Consider the following 27658-nt stretch of genomic DNA (forward strand, 5'->3'; position numbering starts at 1 on the left):
ATGGCTTGGCAGTTTGGGCTGGACTGTTCCCATGAGGAACAGGGTCAGACTGATTTGCATATGGCCATGTCTGAACTGGGGTGGCGGAGTGAGCTAAAGAATGATGATGGATTAAACCCAGATCAGTTGACTGGGGGTGAGTGCTTGCAATGTTCAACACTCCGTCCATCATCCCCTTTGGTTTTGCTATGTTTTCTTTTTACACCTTTCAATTTAGTGACTGAGATAAGCACAATGTAAGATTTATGTGAATGTTTTAAATTTATTGTTTAGCGGTTAGCGTGAAGCAATGCAGAACTGCGATGTCTATTTTCACTTTTTGCATATCACGACTATTTAATGTCAGAAAGGAAACGCCACGGCACTTGTGAACAAGGGGATTTACTCCCAAAAACCCATCGAGTTGGTTGGCGTTTGTTTAAAATAAATCACCGCCTGAAAGCATCAATGTGTCCGCAGCTTGCTGTTGTCCGTGACGAGGAATTACGGCGTTGTGTTGATATATATATATATATATATATATTCTTAAACATTTAATTCCCGACTGGGATTCCTCATGCACTCGCAGTTATCCGTACATTAGTTTACTCCACTCCGTCGTTCTTTTTCATAGATGTTTATTTAAAGTATGCCTGCAACCCCTACGCGTTTCGGTCTCCACCGGGACCTTGCTTACGGGGAAAAACAAACAAAGCGCACCATTACTGCATCCTATTTAAACAGGTCGACATCACTTCCTGTAACCTCTCGCTTTGCATTATGGTATCTGTAGTTTTTTAAAACATTTCTTACACTAGTAATACATATTTAGTCTGTATTATACAATTATCTCTGATTTTTTCTTCCAAATTAAGAGACATTCATACATATTGAGCAGAACAATTAACAATGTTGTAATTATCATTAAACTTCTGATTAGAGACCAAAATTAATTATCAATTTAGCAAAGATATAATCCATGTCTCTTTGTTTTGCACAGATTATTACTGGTCATCGAGGTCCAGCCCTCCAGTGGGCCTTAATACTAAAACCACAAATCGTTTGTAGCAATAATATCACCTCAATGTTTCCATTGAAATACGCCATATATAATCTTTTACTCAACCCTCCAGTGGGTCATAAGGGATCGTTTTTTATCCTTTTACTCATGCTCTCAAATTTCCACTCTATCAGTTCAACAGTAATATCCAAATCCAATCTCAATTCAATATTCCTAGAGATATAATTATATAAAAATATGAATTTTATGAATAAGAAAATTAAAATCATAACAGGGAAACCAATGTGAGCAGTAATTCTTGTATAGTCCTTAAGTGCGAGTTCTAAAGGGTTGCTCCAACCTGTCTCTATATTTCTCTAATCATCTGAGAGTCTGGGTCATTGAGTCATTATAAATGTGAGTGTAATTCTTCGTCTTGATTTAATCCCATCGGGGTCAGTGAAAGTTAATGATATGCTTGGACTCTTTCTGTCGCAAAATCTTTTCTAAGGTCACCGCCCCTTACATTCATTTCCACTTGCTCAATTGCGTAAAATTTTAATTAGTTCCAATTGCTACCATGTGCCTTTTACATATGCTTAGCAATGGCGTTGCTTCTATCAATATTGATCGTCGCTCTTACGTGTTCAAGTATACGTTTTTTTAACTCGCAAATGGTGCTTCCAATGTGTTTTAATGGGCATGGGCATTCCACTGTGTAAATCACGAATTGACTTTTACATGTTATCAATTGATTTATTTTCCACATTTTTTTGTTGGACATTTCAATTTCTTTCATATTCCTTGCTATTGTACAGACTTTGCAATGGGTACATTTGAAAAAGCCAGTCGTTTTCAGCCAATTTTTTGGTCATGTATTTTCAAAGTGGCTATGCACCAGTTGATCCTTTAAGTTATTTGCCCTTCGATATGTCACCTTGGGCGAGTCTCCCACTATCCTTGCCACTGTGGGGTCTAGTTGTAGTATATTCCAATTTCTACGTCATATCATATTGATCTGTTTATTTTCTGTGGAAAATGTTGTTATAAGACGAATCTCTTGGTTGCTTTCCTCTTGTTTTTGTTGTTCACTTTTGACTTTGATCAGTTCAGTTCGTGTTAATTTTTGCTGTTTTTCTGCCATTCGGTCTCTTGGGAGCAAATTCTCTGAATCCTCAGGAATTCTCCGAATGGAATAGTATTAATAGTGCTAGATTGATGAAAGCTTTCAGCATACAGAATGGCATTTGTGGCTGTACTTTTGCGATGCAATGTAGTATGGACTTGATTTTCATAGACATAGATCTCCGTATCTAGAAAGATGGTTCGCTCTTCACTTATATTGTAGGTAAATCTCAGATTTGAATTCGTATTATTTAAAATTTCAAAGTATTTTGCGAAATCCTCCCTGCTTCCATCCCATATGATGAATAAATCATCAATGTAGCGTAGCCACATAACGATTTTATTCACAAAATAATCATTTTTGGCACTCCAAGCTTGATTACGCTCCTACCATCCCATGGTGAGTCATGCGTAACTGGGACTAAATGCAAAGCCCATCGCGGTACCGTTCACCTGCCTATAGATCTCTTCTCCAAACATAAATATGTTTTCTGTCAGGCATGTTCGTATCATCTCTAGTAACATTTGGTTGTGACTGTAAAATTGGATATTACGTTCTTTTAAGAAGAATTCACAAGCACTCAGACCAATATCATTTGTAATATTTGTGTAGAGTGATACTACATCCATCGTTATATTAGTTTGTATGATGGTGCCCATGGAATTTCCTGTATGTGGCGTACCAAATCGCCAGTATCTTGTAAATATGATGTTAATTTTTTGTGGTAACAAGTAGATATCCAAGTAATTTGCTATGGGTTCCAGAAGGGCCCCCTTTGCCGAGATGATTGGTCTGCCCGGCGGTTTGGTGGGGTGTTTATGGATTTTCGGGAGAAAATATATAGTTGCTGTTGTAGGATGTTCTGTGGTAAAATATTTTGCCTCCTCCTCATCCAGTAGATTATTGCATTTCCACAAAGTTATTTTTTTATCTAAATCCCATTTGTATTTTTTCGTTGGATTTTCCTTGGTCTTTCATAGAAACCTCTGTTTCTTAATTGTGAGTGTGCTTCTGATACATATTGTTCTTTGTCCATTATGATGATGATGCCACCCTTATCTGCCATTTTATTTCAATGCTGTCATCTGCTTTAAGCGTGGTCAGGGCCATTTGTTCCTCTTTGGATAAATTGTCTGTGTATTTAGTATGTTTCATTTGATATAAATCTTTAATTACCGCTTCAAGAAAGAGGTCAATATTGTTACCGTGGGATAATTGGGGATTGGCGAGTGCAGGAGAAATCCCAGTCGGGAATTAAATGTTTAAGAAGACGTAACGGCGAGGCTCTGCTGTACCTCAGTGCACCGCCAAAGAGTGCCTGTAAGCCGGAACAGCCGGAACAGTGGGCCACATATGGCAGCAATATATATATACGTGTGTGTATGTGTGAGTGTGTGTGCGTGTCTGTGTGTGTGTGTTCAAATATTAATATACATTTGTAAACACTTTTATTTGTATATGCTTTACGTGCAACCTGTAACTAAATTCTTTCAGCTTAATTACATTGTTAGCATACAGGCTAGCATGTTACATTACAGCTCAAATCTTAGTAATATAGCACATTGAGTTCATGCACCTGTTGCAGTGGTCCTTCTATGTAACAAATTCTGATCCTGGAACATAGATCAGTGGGCCATGTGACTGCGGCAAACCTCTACATATGACCTTCTTGGCATAGATTTGAATCCTTACAGGACAAAGTCTAACCTAAATTCTCAGGAAAGTATAAAATGAACATTATTGAGTTAAGCAGTAATATTAAGTGCATAAAAATAATTCAGTGTCTTTTGTGAGCTCTGAAAAGATATCATAGTTTGAGTTATGAACATATACTTTCATGCATACAATACATTTCGGTTCATGTTTGTTTCCCCTCACAACAATTCATTTGGGTGAACCAGCTCGTTAACATTCGCCACTGGTTTCTCTCCTAACACAAAATTAACAGTGGCACACGATACGAGATTTTATTAGCATGCCAAGGTGCTAGACAGATTTATAGTGGGGCTATCTAGGGGCCTCTGGCCTATTTCACGCACAGCAAATAAGGGACAGCTACTCGGTGTACTTGGTCTGTGCGGTCAGCCAGGAGCACTGACGTCACATTTATTTTATACTCCCTGGCCCGGCCCAGGAAGCTGAGTGTGCAACATTGTTGGGGTTGACCTGGGTGGCTCACTACAAGATTGACGCACTTCACTCTTATAGATCAAATATTTTTTCTTTTTGGCTAGCTTGTGAAGCGATAGACACATCGGGAAAGGTTTCGAAAGTTACTGTGCCATCTTGCATGTGAGGGTGAGAGAAGGAAAGCACCATATCTACTAAGATATGGCGAGCCTGCCCTCTTCCCAAGTACTAGCACACAATCAGGCCACCTAGCGCCACATACACACATTTGCAGTGTAGTGCAAAAAGGTCTGTGTGATAGTTAGCATATCTTTTATACTGGAAGGAAGAAATACTATGCTCTGACAAACTTAAAAAATGTCCTCACTTTGGATGTGTGTTGTACAGTGCAGCACACGTACCAAATCAACAAAGTAAATGTTTAGAGAAATATAAACATTTTGTCCTTTGAAACACCTGCCTCAAAGGGGCATAGTTTCTTGGCGAAAAGCCCTCTCTACCATTACTAGATAGGGTTCCGAGTCAAAAACCATGAGTGCTTGCATGCATGCCCATGTGTCACCCATTGAACATAACCATGATGCAAAGTAATTTCAAAGTAGAGCAAAGCAAGCATTACTTTCAGACAATTGTCCAGCGTTAAACAAGTAAACATCTGAAAGATTAACCCAAAATAAAAAAAATTGAGGTAGTATACGCCACTTGCGCACAAAATATTAGTAAATCTTCCCCAATATTCAATTGTTTTCCCAAGACCACATAAATGCCCATCCGTGAGTCCATTTACTTCAGTTCAACTCAACAGAGTTACTTAATGACATTTTTGTGACCAAATGTTAGTAAGAAATATCTTTCTTTCGTGCTACAATATGCTAGTTTTAGCACAATTATGGGAAAGTGGGACTAATAAGGCCAGATTGTTTGTAATTGATAATAAATGTATGTTGCCTGTTATGTGGGTTGGCATAATAACAATTTTCATTCAAACAGTTTACCTAAAAAAGCATTTTGAATCAAGCAGAATGAGAACTGCATGATACTGTGGAATATGTTTAGCAGGTGCAACAACCGTAATTTGTGCTTCAGTCTTTAACTTATTTAATGCAGTTTATAGAACACTTTAAAAATTGTCACGGTAAGTCATGTTTTTGTGAAAGCTATGTTTTACCTCATATTTACCTTTTGTATTTTTTTTGTTCAAATATCTTTATTGCATATTAAAAGAGAAATACATTTGTAATACACTAACAATACAACAGTACAAAGTGAGATATAATGATATCAGTTCCGAAAAAAAAATAAGAATAAAAAGATTCCATAGCAAAATTCAGTGGACTGGGATAAAAAGGATGGTAAACATATCATTATTTAAAATGTAAGCAAATAAATATCATGACATATATTAGATGTTTTAAAATTCATCAAGTAATAATATAAATCCCATAGATATAAGTCAAGCAAAGCAACTGCATATATCAAGACAAAAACATATACTAGTTGTATTGCTTAATAAATAAAAATTATCAGCCGGGAGAAAAGTGAAAAAGAAGAAGAAGGAGAATACTGAGAAAAAGACAGGAGAAATAAAAGAAAGGAATCAAAGAGGTGTGAGGGGACATCTGCTCCAATGGAAGAAAATAAATTAAGAAATGGCATCAAAAGTATACTGAGCTACCAACCCCTGAGAAGACAAATTCATATAGTTGTCCAGAGACTGCCAGAAATTACTGGAGATGAAAGGCGAGTAATGTTTTTTCTCAACAAAAGTATGAGCTCCACGTAAATATGAGACCCTGCCCACCCGGTATGATAAGATAAAAGGTGAAAAGATTTCCATTCTGTTACTATAATTTTAACAGCTACGGATAAAAGTAGATCTAATAACTCCAGATCCGTAAGGTGTAAAGGAATAACTGCAGCCCACAGACCTAGTATAATCATAGGCAAAGAAAGTTCTATATGTGTATTAAAAATTAAGGATAAATGTTTCTGTGTCGGGCCCCAAAAGGAATTTAATAATGTACATTCAAAGAACATGCGTGGATGGGTGCCTGGTACAAGATTACAATTCCAACATAGATCACTGTCACGAGTTTCAATTTATGTAAACAAACTGGGGTCCAATGTAGAAGATTTAATGTGAAGAATTTAGATTGGATAAGCGAAGGAGCAATGTTATTGTGTAGGGATAATTTCCCAATCAAATACCAAGTACCTTGTGAAATATGTTTAAAAATGTCATCTGCGAAATGGTGAGACCATTTATCAGAAGTAATTGTAGACTGTGAAGAGAGTGAAGCGGATAAGAATGTATAGATGTTAGACGCAGTATGGCCTGAATGTAACCACATAGAAAGGAGTGAGACAATACTCAAATCTGTGGACAGGGGTATTTTAGCAATTTTTACTTTCGTTTAAAAAACAGAATAAAAGTCCATATTACAAAGATGATATTTCTTGGCTAAAAAGGAAAAGGGAAGCGGATCATGATTAGAGTCATATAGGTCCTTCACCAATCTAATACCTTTGGCCGCCCACAAAGATGCTATGCTAGGGTCAATGTCAGTAGAAAGTTTAGGATTATGCCATAAAGAAGACCATCTTGATTTATGTATAGATTTAAATACTTTTTTATCAACATATTTTAATGCATTAATCATGTCTAATAATATGTTGAGAATGGTCAAAACTAAGCTTAGAAGCTGTGAGAAAAGAAGGGACAGAAAAAAAGTGAAAAGTTTCCTTTCAATATAAATCCAAGGGGATACCAGTTGTCAATCTGGTAAGAACCAAAGAACACCTTGAGATGCTAGGAAGTAAATCTGATATAGATTTCAATCCGGAAGATTACAACCACCCAACTCGGTAGATTTTCTGAGGTATTAGGAGGCAATTCTAGCTCTCTTATCTCTCCATAAGAATTTTGAAGAGATTGAATCAAGCTCATGGAAGAAGGCAGAAGAAAGTTTTATAGGTAACATGGAAGATAAAAAAATGTATAATAGGGGTTATCATCATTTTAAGAGTTTGTAATCTTCCCCACCAAGAAATGTATTTAGAAGACCAGGAAGATAAAAGGTCTTTAACCTTGGATATGATATGAGATTCATTATAGGTGATAGTATCTGGCAGGTTCTTACAGAACCAAATCCCTAAGTATTTGAAACAAGTCGATTGCCATTTAAAACCTGAATCACCCATGTGAACAGGACAACACAATGCGTTTAGAGGGAACAATTCCTTCTTCTCTTTGTTAAGAGTGTACCCAGAGACGAGTCAAAAATCACTTATGATGTTAGAGATAATGGGGATTGCTGGTGCAATATCTTCTGAAAAAATAAGAACGTCATCCGCATACGCGGCTGTTTTAGGCATGTACGAACCAAATTGAAACTGCTTAATGCCCTGATTCAAATTAAGTAGATGAAGAAGCGGATCTATAGATAGGAGAAAGAGAAGGGGTAAAAAAGGGTACCCTTGCTAGTGCCCTGACAAAGATCAAAAAAGGAAGATGTAGCACCATTAATTCTGATATTAGCTTTTGGTTGCTCATAAAGAGACATGACCATATTAATAAATGAATCGCCAAGGTTATGGGATTCTAATACTGCCTGTAGAAAAGGCCACAAGACTTTATCAAAAGCCTTTTCGGCGTCAAGGGCAATCGCAGCCGATGGCAATACTGAAAGCTTTGCTTTTTCTAATATATGACAAAAGGTCCGAATGTTGTCTCTGGCAAGTCTCTCTTTTACAAAAACCCATCTGGTAATCATGTATGAGATTAGGAATGTGACACTCTAAACGTTTAGCTGAGACCTTGGCAAAGATTTTAGCTTCCATATTTAATAATGAAATTGGACGATAATATTTAGGATCAGCATGATCTTTACCATCCTTTGGTATAACTACAATGGTAGCCTCAGCAGCCAAACCAGAAACCTTACCAGAAACAACATAATCATCAAAAATCATCTTAAGATATTTGATAATTGAAGGAGTAAAAGTTTTATAAAAGGTGGTAGGAAAACCACCCGGCCCTGCAGCTTTCCCCGAGCGAGTAGCCTTAATGGCCTGGATGATATCCTCAATCTCAATTGGTTTCCCTAATTCAATCATATCAGTATGGGAAATAATATTAGTAGGAATTGACTGAAGAAACTGTTCACAAGTACTCTTGGTAGATTGATCTTTAGGAGTGTATAATTTTTCATAAAATTCTCGAAAGACCCCAAGAATTTCTTAGGTATGGAATTTTTTTGAACCATTTTTATCAGTAATATAAGAAAATTGGGTTATATTGACTTTCGTGTTTTGATATTTTAGCGTGGCAGTCAGGAGCTTACCAGCTCTATGTGGTAACAATAAATGACGAGATATTTGGGCATGTACACCAATATGAGCTCATTTAGTGACTATGGAATTAAAAGAGTATTTCAGGTTTTTGATATCCTGCAGGAGTGATTTGTCATTTGATTGTCTAAATAATTCCTCTTTGCGTTTAATCACATCCCCATAGATTGAAGGGATTTTCTAATATCACTGTTCTTTTTGGCCATTATTTAATAACATGAACCCGTATAGTACATTTAAATGCATCCCACAAAACAATTGAAGAGTTCACTGAAGATTCATAATCTTAAAGAAATTATCAATTTCCACATTAAGATCTTTAACTTCATTATTATCTTCCAAACTTTCTGTATTGAGACGCCAGTTATGGAGGCCTATCGTATCTGTGAGATTAAGAATAGTTAAAGACACCGCCGCATGGTCAGAAACAACTATCGGATGAATCATTACATTTATAGTATGTTTTAAAAGAGAGGCATCTACCAAAAGATATTCAATGCGAGAAAAGCTAGAATGTGTCAAGGAGAAAAACGAGATATCACTACCCGTAGGAATATGCAATCTCCATGCATCAACCAGATGATGAAACGAGCACATATTGAGTAAGTGTTTATGCGTAGTGTCTATCTAAAATAGGATCAAGGGGAAGATTAAAATCCCCGACAACAATTGTTCTAGAATCCTGTGTAATATCAGTACGTTTTTATGTATGGTGCACCAAAAAAGTGGGCCATCAATATTAGGGGCATGTAAATTCATAATGTATAGCTCTTCCTAACCATAAGTCAATTGGGTAAGTAGCCATCTACCACTGGTGTCATATTCAGCTGCAACCACAGACAAACCGGAGCTCTTGGAAATAAGAGTGACCACCCCATTTTTTTTCCAGAGGCCTCAGAACAAGTAACACCAAGAACCCAATCTTTCCTCATAAGAAGAGCCTCTTTAAAGGCTATCTTCGTCTCTTGAAGTAAAAACACATCACCAGATAAACATTTACAGTAATTCCAAATTTTGTTCCTTTTAACTGGAAGATTCTATCCCCGAACATTAAGTGAAACTTCATTTAAGCCCGTCATAGATACGTAAGGAGCAACAATATTGAGTACATCTGATAAAGAGGTAAAAGGGAAGTCAAGAAACAATTAAAAACGAAAGGAAGTGTAACATAACTCCCAAAATAAAATGAAGCAGATGTCCCAGAATTAGGATAAAAAGAAAGGAAGGGAGTAAAGATTAGAAAGAAAAAAGAAAGAGCAAGAGTACCCTAGAAAAAAATTAAGCATTAAAAAAGTGTAACCCCACCAGGGGATATCTGTAGGTGACAAATTAGATGGGGGAAGCAACGAGGAGGAGCAACAGCAGAGGCCATCAACTACGGTGCGGACTGCTCAACAATAAATATGTCGCTAAGCGACAAAACAAGTGTACTAATACCAGTGTATTACAATATTGCCTATAACCCATCAATAAGAATAAATAATGCAAATTCATTAAGTATAACATACTTGAACATTGAAAAAGACATATATCATGTCAAAAATAGAAAAGGTGAGGTTATATTAGCAGATAAATATCATGCTAAGGTATTATAAATAACAATATGAGGCATTATAAGGTATTATAAACCAGCCTATAAAGTTAATATAAGTAAGATGCAAAGAGGATAATCACAAAATATTGAATTTAAAATATCTAGTCCACTATAAATTGATGGAAGTCAGGAACAATTAGATCATTTAGACAATAAGAATTAAATAGAGTATCTAACATTAGATGCAATTCATAAGTTCAGGATAAATATACAATAAAAGAAAAGGGTCAAATCGACAAGTGAGTAGATAAGTTAAAATTGTGCATATAAAACAAGAGTCAGCAAAATAATTTGAAATGTCAATAATGAACAATAATGCAGATAAATAATAAGCACACATAAATAGGTTATCGCCAACGTAGAGTAATAAGAAGAGACAAAAAGTCAAACAGAAATTACAATAAACAAGCCAAATAGAAAAAACGAGTAAAAGGTAGAATAAAGGAAAGAAAAGAAAATAGAATATGGAAATAGAGGATAAGATACTTACCTTTGTCATGAGATTAAAGAGAGAGAATGGTAATGATAAGTCCAACTATAAAGTGTTATTACACCAATGAGGTTTCATAACTATGATCTAAGATATATGTATAGCTATTATAACATTGGTGATGAAAGATGTCATGAAATAATATATCTATTTAAAGAGATTACCGTCTAAAGTGACCACAAAACAGAGGAAGAACAGAGTAAGTAGCAAGATCGAAATTGGAAAAAGCAAAAGAAATAAAACACAAGGAGATAAGAAAGATAGAAATGAGTAAGAAAGTAGATATACATTGACAGTAGTACAGTTTTAAAAATATACCTACAGAAAAGCCCCAGAAAAGTAGATCATCCAGACTGTACATAACATGCATGGGATGTGATCCGAAATAACATTAATAATAGTTCAGCAAAATGCATTATCTTGTAAAAAGGAAAATCAGTTAATAGATAATAACTAATCTAGGATGAATGAAACTTCAGTGTGTAATCACCAATTGTAGGAAGAACTCAGAAAAACAGCAATAACCACAAAGATTGTGGCAAGGCACAAAAAACAGAGAACCATCATGTGTAATAGCTGAATGAGAAACATTAGGGACAGACAAATCAATAGCTGTACATCGTTAAGGGTGAAAAGCAACGTGAAGAGAGTCTGAATCCATCTGCCATTTAGATTGATTGTCCAAGAATGTCGAGAGATCTGAAGGTTCATAAATAATTTGTGGACGACCTTTGAAAGTTATTCTGAATCTTGAGGGACCGGCAAAGTAAAATGGAATGTTCATATCAATGAGTCTCTAGCGTAAATTCAAGAATCCTTTGCAACGAAATTCAGTGTCCCTGGCAAAGTCTTGTGATATTGATATTCGTGACCTTCCTATTGTATTGTTTTAATCCTCCTCATTTGTGCCGGAATTTGCTCAGCATGTTGGTGAAGCAAAGGTTTAAAGATCAAAGGTGTTGGAGAAGAAATCGTTTTAGGTTTAAAAGTTGGAACTCTATGAGCACTTTCTATCTCAAAATCCTTCTGGAACGAAATATTCAGACCATTTGGGATCCAAGTAAGTAAGAAGTCAATCACTGAAGGAGCAGATTTCTCACAATCCTCCGTTAATCCAAAACTACGAAGATTACTTCTACGATTCCAATCTTCCTGCTCAGTTAGGTTCCTTCTTAATGAATTTGTACAAATGACCGAGAGAGACCCCTTGTCTTTTAAAGGGAATGGGGTACTTGTCACACTTGAGGAAACACTATCCCTATACTAGGACACAATGGTACAACACACATAAATAAAACAATCATTGATATGAAAAAGGCACCAAATGTTCATTGCATTTATTATTTAAAAATATATGTGGAATTCATAAAATCAATTGTGCATTTACATAAACTTAAAAACACAAAAAACAACATATACAGATTTTCACATTAATATAATTAACAACCTGTTATGAGCCCGCATAACAGAAGATAATGGAAGACAATACACTTTGTCATAAATTACGCATCCTGACGGGTCTTATATATAAGACTATGGTTGGTGATATCAACCACAGTTCTCCCTTGGATTGCGTTTTTTAGATGCGTCGACGCGTTTTATTCAAATCAGGTGAAGAATAACCTTATTTTAATGGATATGAACACCTATAACAAGAGTAGATATATACCTTAGAATATACTCCTTAAGAGAGTTAACTAGAGAGAGCATATGAGCTCCCTGTAAAAACTAATTATAAAGATGAGTCTAATAAAAGAACTTATTTCCCTTATGTAGGTCCCTGTACAATAGAAGAGGACCTGAAGCCTATCACCTGTCTTGATAAAGATGGAATTATAAGAAAAACCATCGAAACGCGTCGACGCATCTAAAAAACGCAATCCAAGGGAGAACTGTGGTTGATTGTTAGTAGATATAACGGTGCATACATATCACCAACCATAGTCTTATATATAAGACCCGTCAGGATGCGTAATTTATGACAAAGTGTATTGTCTTCCATTATCTTCTGTTATGCGGGCTCATAACAGGTTGTTAATTATATTAATGTGAAAATCTGTATATGTTGTTTTTTGTGTTTTTAAGTTTATGTAAATGCACAATTGATTTTATGAATTCCACATATATTTTTAAATAATAAATGCAATGAACATTTGGTGCCTTTTTCATATCAATGATTGTTTTATTTATGTGTGTTGTACCATTGTGTCCTAGTATAGGGATAGTGTTTCCTCAAGTCCTTCCTAATGAAACCATGGAGCACCCCAAACTTTGGATGTATTTAGCTTGTTTGTTTGTAAAGTGTTCTACACTACTTATATGCGTTTCAGCATTGGAAACACGTAATGGGAGATTTATTAGGTCATTTCGAATTGCCGCCACCTCTACTTGAAGCAGATCTGTGTTCGGTTTGGTAACCTGTGCTATATCATGAACAGTATTATGTTTGAGTTAGCTTCTAAAGTTGAGGCAGAGTCAGGACTTCCTTTAGCTGTTGATTCCCGGGTAGGTGAGGTCTGCTTAGAGCGTTTCAAATTACTCTTTGAGTCTGTCTTTGGTGCTAGCACCCATGCCTTCCAATATTGGATAAGGTTGTGACAGCAACAAACCAATAACCTTAGTTTTGATAGAAGGAGCAGGTAAGGTGATATATGGCCATAAAAATTTGGGTAAAGAAATACCTGCTGTGTGTAGCAAGGTTACACTGTAACACCCACGTGAAGCGCAGGTTTTGTACAAAAAAAGGAGCGGTATTAGTAATAAATCTCCAGGGAGCGAACCAACTGAAGAAAACATGGTAAAATTAAATCAAGCGCTGACTTATAATTCGCAACTAAAACTAGATATTACCAGCAAGCTATGCGCATACAGTGAAGGACCTGACATGGGCAGCCAATATTTAGCGGTAAAACAGTTGTAAAGGCAGACAGCTTTGAGATACAATGCCACAGATAAAATATATCTTAGAGGTAGGCCGGCAGTATTGAAATAAAAGCCACCAAAAAAAGTAGACTTTGTGTTTCTTTAAAAAATATATCCCATGGAAGAGTTCCTGTCAGCGGCGACCATCTTGTATGCTCTAACGGCATCAGAAGCAAGTATTCCCTTAACTGAAAACTGGAAAATCGAAGACCAGTGTTCTAATAATGAAAGGGTTAATGTTCACAGTACTTCATGTTCAGAATAAGAGGTAAGCAGCCGTTAAGCACAAATAAGCAAACTCCAATCTCTAAACGGCGAGCTGTGACGTAACTGCCATATGGGCGTTCTGTCCGATATTCCTCTCAGTGGTTGGCCGGCAGTATTAAAGTAAATGCCACCAAAAATAGTAGTCTTTGTGTTTTTTAAAAAAGAAATATATCCCATGGAGGAGTTTCTGTCAGCGACCGCCATCTTGTATGCTCTAACGGCGTTGAAGCAAGTATTCCCTTGGCTGAAAAACTGTAAATTTGAAGACCAGAGGTCTAATAATGAAAGGGTTAATGTGCACAGTACCTCATGTTCAGCATAAGAGGTAAGCAGCCGTTAAGCGCAGATAGGCAAGCTCAAACCTCTAAACGGCGAGCCGTGACTGCCATATGAGGCGTCATATCCGATTCTTGTCGTGGTCAGGAATGCCTCACAAGAAAAGACACCCAAAGAGGCAACTTAGAGCACCAGTGAGCTGCCTCCCGAAGTCGTGGGTCGTTCCGCCGCTGTTCCGTGTCTAAGGGTGCTCGAAAATCACCCAAAAGACATCTTTAATCGAGCTTCCGCACCGGTGATACTACGGAGCTCAAAGGAATGCCGCCATCTCTGTTGCGCACTTAGCCACGCCCCCTACCTTTTGTATTTTTAAAACCAGCAATCCATTTTATGTGACATGGTTAACTGTTTTGCTGTGGCATTTTGTCCGTGATTTTTTTTGCATTGATTGTAATAAAATACAATATAAGACTTTTACTTCATATCTGGACACTTAGGGACCTATTTATGAGAGCCCTTCATCCTTTTTGCACCACGTAAAGTGGTACATGCGTGACACAGGGTTCTCATAAAGACTTATGAAGCCATGCAACATCCACCCATCGTGGCTTTGAGAGGCCTCATGAATCATGAGTAAGCTGACACAGTGCAAATTGTTGCGTCATCTTATTCTGCTCCTTGGAGGAGTTCCTGGGAGTCGTGGTGGGTTTCCTCATGGAACACCCACGGAATTTGACACTGTCCCTGATACACAAAGTGATGTAAATCTGGGGAAGCATCAAATCAGTACGCTTCCTGAGATGAGGCGTAACGAAGAGAAATATGGTCATTTCTCATTGTTGTTTCCTCTTCCATGTGTTCAGCAGCACATATAGAAAGAGGAAAATGCATAGTAGGATTGTTTTTGTGCAGGAGGGGGGCCCTTCCTGCACAAAAACAATCCTGCCTGCAATGGAGGCTTCCTTGCACCATGGTGCAAGGGTGCCTACATTGACTCTAGAGTGCCAAAACAGCACCAGAGCAAGCAGAAAGGGCATGAAGGCACAGTATTCCTGACATTACTTTATAGTGCCTTGCTGCGCTGCCCTATGCCAAAATTTCATAAATTAGGCACTTATCTCTGCTTAACAATTCAGACAAAAACTTGTTAAAAACACCCATTAAAAAAGGGTGGTGCCTCTGTTCCTATCACTAATTATGCTTCTTAGCGGGAAACAAAGTGTGTATCAGTAAATTGTTCGAGGGAGCAGATACCTCCGGGCACACAGAATGCATTTTATGCTGTGAATCTCTGGCCCTAATCCCCAGCATTCAGTAAATCCCCTGGAAGTCGCCCCCAAAGTTTAAAGACAACTACCATAGATCAATATACTAGGGCTTCAGACCCTCGAGGCGGTACCTGGGCACAGCTTCCGTTGGTGCATCAGGTGCGGGACCCCAAAGGCCTGAGAGGTCCACTGAACCCTGATTATTGCTCTAATCTAGAATTCATCAGTCAGGTAGCTCATTTCCTTTCTTTCATAAGGGCCCATGACACACTGGATGCACTGCTGGGACCGTACCACCATCCAAACGGGGAGGGTATAGCATAGCCACCAGCAGGCGCGCAACACCCATTGGACTCACAGGGCTTCAGCCCCCCCCTCCCCCCCCCCCGCCCCGTTGTATGTGGCAGCCCGGGATGAGACAGCTTCCCGGCGCACACAAAGCCGCACCCGAGCACTTCACAGGTCTTTAAAAGACCATTTGCATGTTAATGAGGCCTTCACCCCTTCTAAGAGCCTCTGCAGCTCCACTCTGCCTATGGCTTAAAAGATTCAGCCCCCCCCCCGAAATTTTTTCTTAGCCCCCCCCCGAAATGTGGCTCTAGTTGCGCCTCTGGCCACCAGCGTACTATTCTTCAATCAAGTGTGTATAGTACATCCGGTGTCAAACGTGCGTTACTTCTCCCACACACCTGGCAGACATTCGCAGGCATACCAGGAGTGCCAGGATCTCTGCAACACAACCAAATCTCATGTTAGGACCTCACACGCATATTCCCACAGAGGTCATGCTACACACACCTCCACTACCCAACATGCTGGTCCGCCTATAATGACTCTGGACAGAGAGCAACAATGACAAACTAACACCATTTGCACACTGTTAAAAAACCACGTATGATAAAAAACATAGGCCCCAAAACACAACTGCAAGTGTGTCACCTTTAATGGCTAGCTTTGTGTTTCAGCTAGGCTTTTCATTAATTCACATCTCTGCTTTATCCCGTTATCGCAGTTTTTCCATCTTTCGTTTCTCTTTTTGTTCACCCTTTTGAGTTTGTCTCTCTCTTGTTCTGGGTGCAAGACTGTTGAGGAAAAATAAACTCCGGTCTCCAAAAACTTGTGCCGGTGTTCTCTACCTGCAACGACCGGCTCTCCTCGCTGACGCCTGTGTAACATGCGAGGCTCTCTACCTTAATGTTACTGAATATGTATCTCAGTAGGTGGACACCTCAAGGGACTCCGGCGGGGCTAGAAGCAAAGAAATGCAGATTTGGGAAAATGTTGGGACTGCCATAAAAGCTATTTCTACATTAAGTAACTTATAGAAACGTATATCAATGAAAATCAAAGCTGTCTTTTTCTCTTGCCCATTGTACCGGAACGAACACGTAACTTTTAGATGAATGTTATATATTGTATTGTGCTTGCATTTGATAACGCGAAGCCAATCCCCCCGGGAATTCGTTAGCATCAATATACCACTTCAAAATAAATAAATATGTAAATCATCAGGGCAAGGTGCTTCAATCACAATATGCCCCCGCTCACCTGACGTTTGGCTTTAAAAATGCTGATGATATTTCTTCTATACATGTCGTTGCTGTCCTTGTTGTACTCGAGCATGGCAAAGCTCATGGCCTTCTTTAGACCCTCGTTCCGCAGATCAACGTCTTGCCAGCTCCCCGGCATACACCTTGCCGTAGGCACCGTGGCGTAGAGGACCGCGACGGCCATTAAGGAGACCTGCCACGCGCCAACCATCTTCTCTGTCTCCGTGAGTCTCCCCTGCTGTCTCGTGCTCTCCTTCCCCGCTCCGTGAATACACATTCGCAAGATACTCGACGGTTATTTAAGTCCGTTTGCAAGCACGGCTTGCCAAACTCATCCCATGACACCTTCGCCTCATGTTTTCTTTCAGATGTCAAAACGCAACGGGGGTTGACAGTCAATCCTGAAGTCATCTGCCTAGCGTTATGCAACTGTAAATACAGCTGGAGGCTTAGAGAGGAAGATCAGCTAAACTAAATATTAACCTACGGCCCGGGGCCAGCGGTCTGCAGAATCTCACAGTCTTGTACCCTGTGAAGATTACATGAGCATCTACATCTGATCTAAGGCCTTCCCCTCACGTTTTTTTTTTAAACCAAGGAAAAAAAGTTCCCAGACTAGTGCATTTTTTTCCATTTTGGTACCTGAACTCTACGGACAGGAAATTATAAACACGCGTAATGTAACAATGGTCGCCTCACTCACGCGAGAGTTTATTTTAAAGGAATTTGTTGCGCGGTTGCTATTCTGTTGGTGGAGGAGAGTGAAGTGGAATGTTTCTTGGTTTTGAAAGCGCGTGTCCAGAGCTGAATTTTATGACGTTCTTCTATACTGAATCTTACCGAGAAATTGGATGAACAAGGGTGTGCACATAGCCAGCAACACTGTGTTCTGATCTGTTAATAAAGCGAAAGCAACGTCACCAGCAGGGTTTTGTTAAGGGTCTGATATTTTAAAGAAAGCTATGGACTAGGGCGTTTCACAGAGACCACAGATGTTGACAATTGATAAAAGAAGGGCATTGATATTTTTGTAGAGCTTTGGTGCAACAAGTTGTGTTAAGCTATTGGCATTCATATAATGGTCACCACCATTGCTATGGCATTGCGACAGATAACCTCTCACAGGCGTGCAAGTTCCCCCCATCCTTCTTGGCCATACAATGCATCCTCCGCTTCCCGCCAATTATTCAGGGGACAGCAGTTTGTGGTGCACAAAGGCCGCAGTTTGTTACAAAACATGGATCTTACATCACACAACTTACTGCTTGGTCATTCGTGATCTAAATTTGTTTTTTACATAACACACTTATCACTCTGCATATTGTCCACTGGTTTCACCTCCATTGATGGCTGACAGCACTGCCCCTGCTCGATGGCTCTTTTGCAGGTGTCTCGGATTCTGAGGGTTCTAGGCTTACTTTGCTACCGACCTTGTGGGCGGCCATCAGACACAGGTGGGGCTGTAAGTGTTGTTCCGCTTCCCTGGACCCTTGCTGGCCACTCACCTGCGCCACATGTCCCTGTGATGTGGCATCCAAAGGACAATGTCAGAGAAGCTCTTCTATTCTGGCTGTCATTGTGTGCTGTCATCTGCTCCCCTATGAAACTGCCGTGAGGCATCCCAAGGATACCGTCTGAGCAACTCTTCTACCTAGGATACTCTTCTCTGGGTGCCCTTTTGTGCTGCCTTCAGCTCGCCCTCTTGCACTATCCACACGGCTGAGACGCACGCATTCTCTTAGTGTGGTTGGGTGGCTTCCAAGGCGATGAGGCGAGGCCCGATTGTGGTCAAGGTAGACCCCTGCCATCTTTTGACCCTCTTGTTCGCCCTACCCTCCGTCCATTGGGTGGTTCGTAAAAAATCATCGTTGTCACTAATATAGTTGTCTAAAATATCGATTTTTAAATATATATCATTTGAAATAGTAAACATTAATTAAATGAAATAATAATTTTAATATAATAAATATATTTATTTATTTTATTTGAGAAATATAACAAGTATTATTATCTTCAAAAATTAAAACAAACATGTATATTAATATATATATATATATTGTTTTACATACATCTAATTTAATAATATTAATAAATTAATATGTTTAATTTATATTATAATTTAAAACATTTTTAAATGTAATATAAAAAATAAATATAGATACATATATCAATTTTAATTACAAATAAATAAAGCAAAATAAAAAAATTACTAAGAGAAATACAATATTAAACCATTATTAATTATAAATATCATTTTAAATAACCAAAAACATATTAATATAAATTACAACAATATAACGTCAACTTTAAAATGTTAAAATTAATATATATACTATGCCCACTACAATTTATACAAGAGTAGACAAGGTGTCGTACTCAGGAGGTGTACATTTTACAAGTCCCACTACACTCAATACAACAGTACAGAACGTATTGGATTGCGAAGAAATAAAATTATCTATTGCCACTCCAGTCAGTTCAACAGAAGGGAAAGTGTTGGATTGTGGAGTGGTAACATTTACTATTCCCACTGCAGTCAATGCAACATTAGAAACAAACAAATTCTCTTCAACACAATAAAATAATTTCAAAAACATAGTAAAAACATAAAAATATGAATATGTTAAAATAAATAAAAAAATATATTTTATATTAAATACTAAATAAAATAAATGCATATTATAATGTTAAATACATAGAATAAATAACTACAAATATTATTATAATTAAAAAACAAAAATATTTTAATGTAGATATATATTTTTATTTATTCATTATTTATTAACAATAACATTCTTAAATAATTTTAATTTAGTTACTTTCCACATATACCCCTACAAAACACACAACCCACGCCTAAAACAACAAAAAAAGTTAAATCATTTACACTATCAAAATAAACATTTAGCAACAAACTAAGGGCCTGATTACGATGGCAGTGCAACCACCACCGTCAGGCCATCAGCGGCGGTCCCACCGCCATCGGCCCCTGCAGGACTGCCCACTGCATTAAGATGGCGGGCGGATGGTGGGCTGGTGGAGACAACGTCCGCTACGCACCTGACCGGCTCGACGAGCCCGTTGGACAGTCGGAGGGACTGCACTCCTACAATAGTGGTGGTGCATGCTCAGGCACCGTCGTAGGGATACAATGTCCCTTTCCGCCTGCCATTTCATGCTGTCCACCCGCTATGAAAAGGCAGGTGGAGAGGGCCCCCCTGGCCCTCAGCTATGGGTCCTATGGTGCCCCTCTAAACATCCCTGCACCATGTGGCAGGCACCCCATGGTGCCTCTCACAAGTTACAGGGATGTTTACAAACATGTCTCTTAGCCGTGAGGCTAGTGCTGCTGCCCTTTTTTGGGCCACAGTACAAGCCTCAATGCAAAGAGGCTGTCGGATCGTAATCTGTCTGGCGGGACTGCCGACTCCCTGACGGCCAATTCCGTTCCCGACAGGATGGCGGTCAGACACTCATCCGAACACCATCATAATCAGGCTCTTATTATCATTAACCTCTTCGGTGCTCATGACGTCTCCCGGCCGTCATGAGTCACGATGGGCGTGTGCGGACGACGGCCGGCAGACGTCATGACCACGCCCGCGATCGGAATGTCAGCGCTGCGGCGCAAATTCCGCCGCAGCGCTCCCGCAGTGCTGACATTCCGATCGAAGAGGTTAATAAAAAAATATTTATGAATTAAATATAAATAATTCACTTCCCACAAAATACCTCCAAAACACACAACAAACTCCTAAAAATGTAAATGAATTATACAATTAAGAAAATTAATTATCAATCTAATAAGTAATATCAATTAAAACATTAGTTATTAGCGAATTAAAATTAATATTCCTCCCACCATATACCCCGACAAAACCCACAATTTACACCTAAACTTTAATTTGCAAATATTTAATTGCACAATTAACAAAATTAATTATCAATTAAATAATGAATAATTACCTGAAATTAATTTACTTCCCACCCAGTACCCCTATAAATCCAGAACCCATACCTAAAATAAAACAATAATTGTACAATTAGCATAATTAATTACCAATTATATAATTAATAATAATTAACAACTAATTATTAATTGATTTGCATTAATGTACTCACCACCGTGTACCCCTATAAACCACACAGCCCGCACCTAAAAAAAAGATATCCACAATTAACATAATTATCAATTGAATAATTAATATAAATTAACAACTAATTATTAACTAATTAAAATTAAATTAATTTGCATCCTGTACTCCTGTAAACCCAACAACCCACACATAACAATTACAATTAAAAAAACTAGCTGCACAATTAGAACAATTAATTATCAATTAAATAAATATGAATTCAAATAATCATTAAGTTATTATATAATTAAATGACTCCCCACCCTGCACCCCTATAAACCCACAACCTGACACGGTACTAAAAATCACAAAAATTAGTTCAATTAAATGTAATAACTACTAAAAATGTAATAACTATATTAAAAAACATACACAATAATTATACAAAAAATGTACATCATATACATTTAAAATGTATACTAAAATACAGAACATTAATTAAAAAACGAAATTATAGCTAACTCTAGTTTTGCAAACTATATTAATAACTTGGAGGCCCATTACGATGGTGGGCAGACTTTGTCCGCCCGCCATCGCAAGGGAGCCAGAGACCGCCCGCCGAAGGTGCGGGGGTCCTGCCAGTGGCATTAGGATGCGTCCGCCACACTGGCGAGCGCATCCCACATTTCTTACATTGCGACGGGCGGTGCTGCAAGCATCACCCGTCGCAAGGTAACGCCGGGGTCCCCCCCGCCATTGTAATGTAGCGGGGGGGAAATGGTAATAATTTAATTATCGACCCCTTAGATATTTAAAAAAAATGATATTACTTACCTTAAATTTGATATTCTTGACAACAATGTTCTTGCTGACGATATTACCATATAACAATATTTTTTACTCAATATTTTGGACTCAATATTTTGTCTGAACACCCTGCAGGACAGACCTGGCCTCTTAATCGGCAGCCGCAGCCCTTCCACAATCAAAGCTGGTAGCAAGTAAGGGCTGATTCTGGGATTTTACAACTCCGGGCCCGCTTACCACATGGGAGGCCACTCCATGCCTGAAAGGTGCACACCAGCGTCATTCAGTCGGGCTGGGATTGTCACAGCAGCAACGGCCTGTATTTAATCAGCATGCAGTCCAATTTGATGAAGTGGAATCCCATTGTCTTGTCGGATGTTAAATGATTCCCGGGCTCCAACCAGGAGCCTTAAAGCAACACATCCCCCATCTTCACGGGTTGGCCACGCCTCCCGGTCATCTTGTATGTGGAGGACTCTATTTTGACCCCAGCATTGAAACCTACAACCACAGGTGAAATAGATTTTTGTCATTCCAGTGAACTGCATATCAGCTAAGGAATATTTAATATATGGTGGAGGAGTTAGCATTGTATGATTTGCTTCTGAGCACTGTTTGACCCCTGCACATTATGGGGCCAATTCCGATCCTGGAAAAATTTTCCCCGTACGAATCTTATCCGGATTTTTTACCGTACGAATTGTACAAGTAGCGTATAAACTGCCAAGTATGATTCGTATGGGAAAAAGTCCATCCGAATCACATTGGGAAAATTTCCCCACACGTCCTCGGGTCGGAAAATGTGTCCGACACATCCCCGGACGATTTACCGTACGAATCGGAAAAATGAAGTCCGACCGCGCAAGTACGATCCGTCCCGTCCTTCCGATTTCACAACCGTATGGAAAAAACACAGTACGGACCGAACTCCTATAGCAACCATGGAGACATGTGCCCGCATACGCGCCGAACACCCCACCCCAGACCCCGTATGTACGCGCAGAACACCCCCCCAGCCCCCGCATGTACGTGCCAAACGCCCCCCCGGCCGCGGATGTACGTGCCGAACCCCCACCAGTGTATGTACGGAGCGTACCCACACCCCACCAGTGTATGTACGGAGCGTACCCCCACCCGTGTATGAATGGAGCGTACCCCCACCCGTGTATGTACGGAGCGTACCCCCACCCGTGTATGTACGGAGCATACCCCCACCCGTGTATGAATGGAGCGTACCCACATCCGTGTATGGACGGAGCGTACCCACACCCGTGTATGATTGGAGCGTACCCACACCCCACCAGTGTATGTACGGAGTGTACCCCCACCCGTGTATGAATGGAGCATACCCACACCCCACCAGTGTATGTACGAAGCGTACCCCCACCCGTGTATGTACGGAGCATACCAACACCCCACCAGTGTATGTACGGAGCGTACCCCCACCCGTGTATGAATGGAGCGTACCAACACCCCACCAGTGTATGTACGGAGCGTACCCCCACCCGTGTATGTACGGAGCGTACCCCCACCCATGTATGAATGGAGCGTACCCCCACCCGTGTATGGACGGAGCGTACCCACACCCGTGTATGATTGGAGCGTACCCACACCCCACCAGTGTATGTACGGAGCGTACCCCCACCCGTGTATGTACGGAGCGTACCCCCACCCGTGTATGCATGGAGCGTACCAACTCCCCACCCGTGTATGTATGGAGCGTACCCCCACCCGTGTATGTACGGAGCGTACACCCAGCCCCCCCTGTATGTACGGTGCGAAACACCACCACCGATGGACGATGCAGACCAACACCCTGCCCGTGTCTGTACGCACCCTACCCCAGGCCCCTACACCAGCACCCTCACCCAACATCGCGCATGTACGAGTCGTACTAAGCCATAGCAAAGAACAGCACTGTACAACAACATGGCCCATGTACGCACCGTACAGACGCCAAAAACACTCGTACTGAACCAGGACAAACCAAAACAACACAAGGAGAGTCAATTCGATTCACACAACACCACAAAACGTGTCCAACAAGCCCAAATACATCCTATACACTGACCTGCAACTGCCAAACAGCTAAACAGAGGCCCAAAACACAACCACTCCTTATAACACACCCACCCAAAGTTCAAACACAGCCACACCCACAAATGGACCAATAAATAGGCCCAACACACACAAACCATGATCCTTTGCAACAAATCCACTACTGCCAGACCACAGAGACAACGCACTGCACCATACTACATACATCGTAGGCTGAGACTTCGCTGACAACCGGCTGGGCTTTGTTCTGGGCTCTCGCTGAAGGCTGCTGAGGACGCTACGCTGCCGCTGCTGGGGGCCCTTGTTCTTACTTGTTTTTACTCCTTCTAACTTGGATCCTAACACACTCGGGACTGCGAGGACCAGGCTGCCTTGCTCACAACTTACCGGCTGCACCTGGTTCCTCTTCCCCGACTCCTCCCACGCCAGCCTCTTCACGCCTCGCGGCCCCCGCTTCGCGGGAGCCGCTCGTAGGCTGAGACTTCGCTGACAACTGGCTGGGCTTTGTTCTGGGCTCTCGCTGAAGGCTGCTGAGGACACTACGCTGCCGCTGCTGGGGGCCCTTATTCTTACTTGTTTTCACTCCTTCTAACTTGGATCCTAACACACTCGGGACTGCGAGGACCAGGCTGCCTTGCTCACAACTTACCGGCTGCATCTGGTTCCTCTTCCCGACTCCTCCCACGCCAGCCTCTTCACGCCTCGCGGCCCCCGCTTTGCGGGTGCCGCTCGTAGGCTGAGACTTCGCTGACAACCGGCTGGGCTTTGTTCTGGGCTCTCGCTGAAGGCTGCTGAGGACGCTACGCTGCCGCTGCTGGGGGCCCTTGTTCTTACTTGTTTTTACTCCTTCTAACTTGGATCCTAACACACTCGGGACTGCGAGGACCAGGCTGCCTTGCTCACAACTTACCGGCTGCACCTGGTTCCTCTTCCTGACTCCTCCTCCTCCGGCTTTCCTGTTCATTATCACGGTCCCGCCCTTTAGCGGGACGCGTGCGGGGCGCGGCCCGGGGCGAAGACCGGGCAAAGTGCGGGCCGTTTGAGGCCGTTCGAGAACGGTCGAGATCGGGCTTGGGCCATTCCCCCTGCTCCAAAAAGTCCCCACTCCCGAATACACAGCCCACCATCCTAACCAGAGAATGTCTTCAAGAGAGACAAGAAGCAAGACCTCGTTGGCCGCTGGGAAGCCTCAAGGTACTTTGGACACTTATTTTGCAAAAGCTGGCTCGCTCTTAATTGATGAAATCACCATATTAGAACGTCGCATTTCACAAGAAATTGATTGGGTACGGAGATCATCTATGGGCCCTATTGCACAGGCAACTACCCCCGAACAGCGACTGGAATGTATATCACCAGCCGCTGGTCCCAGGGGAAGTGATGACATGTTTGTTACTTCAGCTTTGAGTGGTTCCACTGTACCTGACATTGACTGTGATACTTCGGCCCGATAGACTTTAGTATTTTATCTTTACCTTTACCAGAGCCACCTCCACCTGTAACTGCACCTAACAGAACTATGTCAGCAGTTAAAAGAACTACTACCGGGGTACATCAGCCCACACTGCAAAGGCAGAGAAAGAGGGAGGGAGCTATCCCGAAAAATAAGAGGAAGGCTCAGAGCTCTCGGGGGAGGAAGTCAAAAATCGCTAAGAATTCCCCTTTGAATGAGGGTAACACAAATGCCAAACCTATTTATAGTCAGTCTTTGCCATCAAACAAAGAGATATCACCCCCCCACCTACCAAAGCAAATACCCACTAGTATTACCACAAATTTAGGGGAGGATGATATTACCCTCTCAGACATTCGCACTCTGATAAGGGTAATGCTCAAACCTTTGGAGGAGCGATTAATAAAGATGGAAATTTCCCTACTTAACATTGAAAAGGGAATCTCAAATTTATCAGTTGCCTGCATGAAAGATACTCAATTATTAGGAACAGGGCAGAGTATTAGTGGTGAAATGACCAAAATAGCCCCCAAGCTAAAGAAAGGGGCCCTGTCCCTAAGTCCTCAAAAACATTACCTCCCAGCCATTAAGCCACAGAATATGCAGCAAATATTAACACACAGGAAAAATCGTCTGTGATGGGAACTAGGGACCAGATTAGCGGCAACGATAATACACACAGGATAATCTACCTCCGGAGGCAAGCCCATATACAATCATCTTGGCAGGTGTTCCCGAATTAAATCAATCCCAGAGGGAACCAGTGGAAGCACTCAAAAATAAGGTTATTAGTTGGCTTTCCACAAACAGACCACTCCCTGAAGAAATAAATAGTGAAGTCTTAATGGTAAGAAGAGTTCCGTGGCTTGGCCCAACTAAGAAATCTATCGCTGGGGATTGCATTTTGATCAATTTCAGGGACCCCTTGACTGTTTCGTACATACACAATTGGCCATACTGTGACAAGGGGACTGTTATCCAAGTGTTACCACTATCATTTTTCTATCCACCCCCAAGACAAGAACAGGATAAGGAAGGTTGGGAACTAGTACAGAGAAGAAGGGCTAAATGGGGAAATAGAGAGAATAGGATCCCCTATTCAAACAGAACACAGTATTATGACCAACTCCCTATTCATAATAGATATACGACTCTTGACATGGTAGATTGACTGAGCACAACACTGAATGGGGAGGTTGGTGGTCAGCTTGGCCCACAAGATACAAGCACTTGTATACCTAGCCCTAGAGAAAAAGTTAACCTCGAGGGAAACTATCCCATCGGCGAGTCAGTCACCCGTCTTACATCCCTCCTAACTATCATAAATGAGGTAGAGGTGCCCCAAGATAGTAATACACCAGCTAATACGTGTCTGGGGCTGCACCTAAGTAAGGGCTCGCTTTCAAATGTTGTAACAAAAAGCGTTACCAGCTCCGTATTGAAGTTACTCTCCTGGAACGTGGCGGGCTTATTTAATAAATTACATTGCCCTGAATGGAATCTATACATCCAGGGCAAAGACATATGCTTGTTCCAGGAAACTTGGGCACGTGAAGAGTTAGCATATACTGGCTATGCTACATTCTCTTCAAATGCGAAATGGGTTGGCAAGGGACGTCCCTCGGGAGGATTAGCAACATGGGTGGCCACTGATTTAGGATGTAGGGCCGACCAACTTCCATCAAGCAGTGAGGATATTCTAGTTGTACTCCTCGAATGGCCAAATTTAAACAAGCTTATTCTGGTAAATGTTTATTCTAGACCAGTAAACATTACGACAGAGTCCCGTACCATCGAGGAGCTCGCAGATGTCATACGCGAAATTCCAGATGGTACACCTTTTTTAATAGGAGAAGACTTAAATTGCCATTATGAACCGCTCTATGGCTCATTAGATGGACTAGCCCTAGAGGAGGAGGCATTCTGGTCCATACCTCAATTGGAGGCGCCGGGTCCAAAAGCATGGATGCCTTTAGCGCTCCAAATCACATCTTTAACCCTAAAATACGGAGTTCGGGCGTGCAATGGTAGGATAAAATCTGATATCCCCCCCAAAATATACATACAACAGAGGGGGTCGGGAGTCAAAACTAGATTATATTCTCGTTCCATTGGCTGCATGGTCGCATGTCATAGACTTTCGGGTACTTCCGAGGGTGGACAGTGACCACAATGCCCTAGAAATGGAATATAACCTCCCTTATCATGATGCTAAGAGAGCACTGAGAACAATACCTGTGCCGGGATTAGGTCTTACGAACAATAGACGGAGAGTGAAGTGGGAAAGGCTAGCCTCTAACCCAGAGAAGTTA

At 40.7% G+C, this 27658-nt stretch overlaps 1 protein-coding gene across 1 annotated transcript in view; it reads right to left on the reverse strand.

The window, feature by feature from the left end:
* Nucleotides 1-17325, reverse strand: part of LOC146821117 (cystatin-like) — a 77315-nt gene extending 59990 nt beyond the window's left edge. The window contains exon 1 of the mRNA XM_085612075.1: nt 16951-17325. Coding sequence (XP_085468201.1) covers nt 16951-17229 — 279 coding nt within the window. The 5' untranslated portion in view covers nt 17230-17325. The remainder of the gene's footprint in view (nt 1-16950) is intronic.
* Between the last annotated feature and the right edge of the window lie 10333 nt (nt 17326-27658).

The sequence above is a fragment of the Triturus cristatus genome, chromosome 6 (genome assembly GCF_964204655.1).
Source record: "Triturus cristatus chromosome 6, aTriCri1.1, whole genome shotgun sequence".
NCBI lineage: Eukaryota > Metazoa > Chordata > Amphibia > Caudata > Salamandridae > Triturus > Triturus cristatus.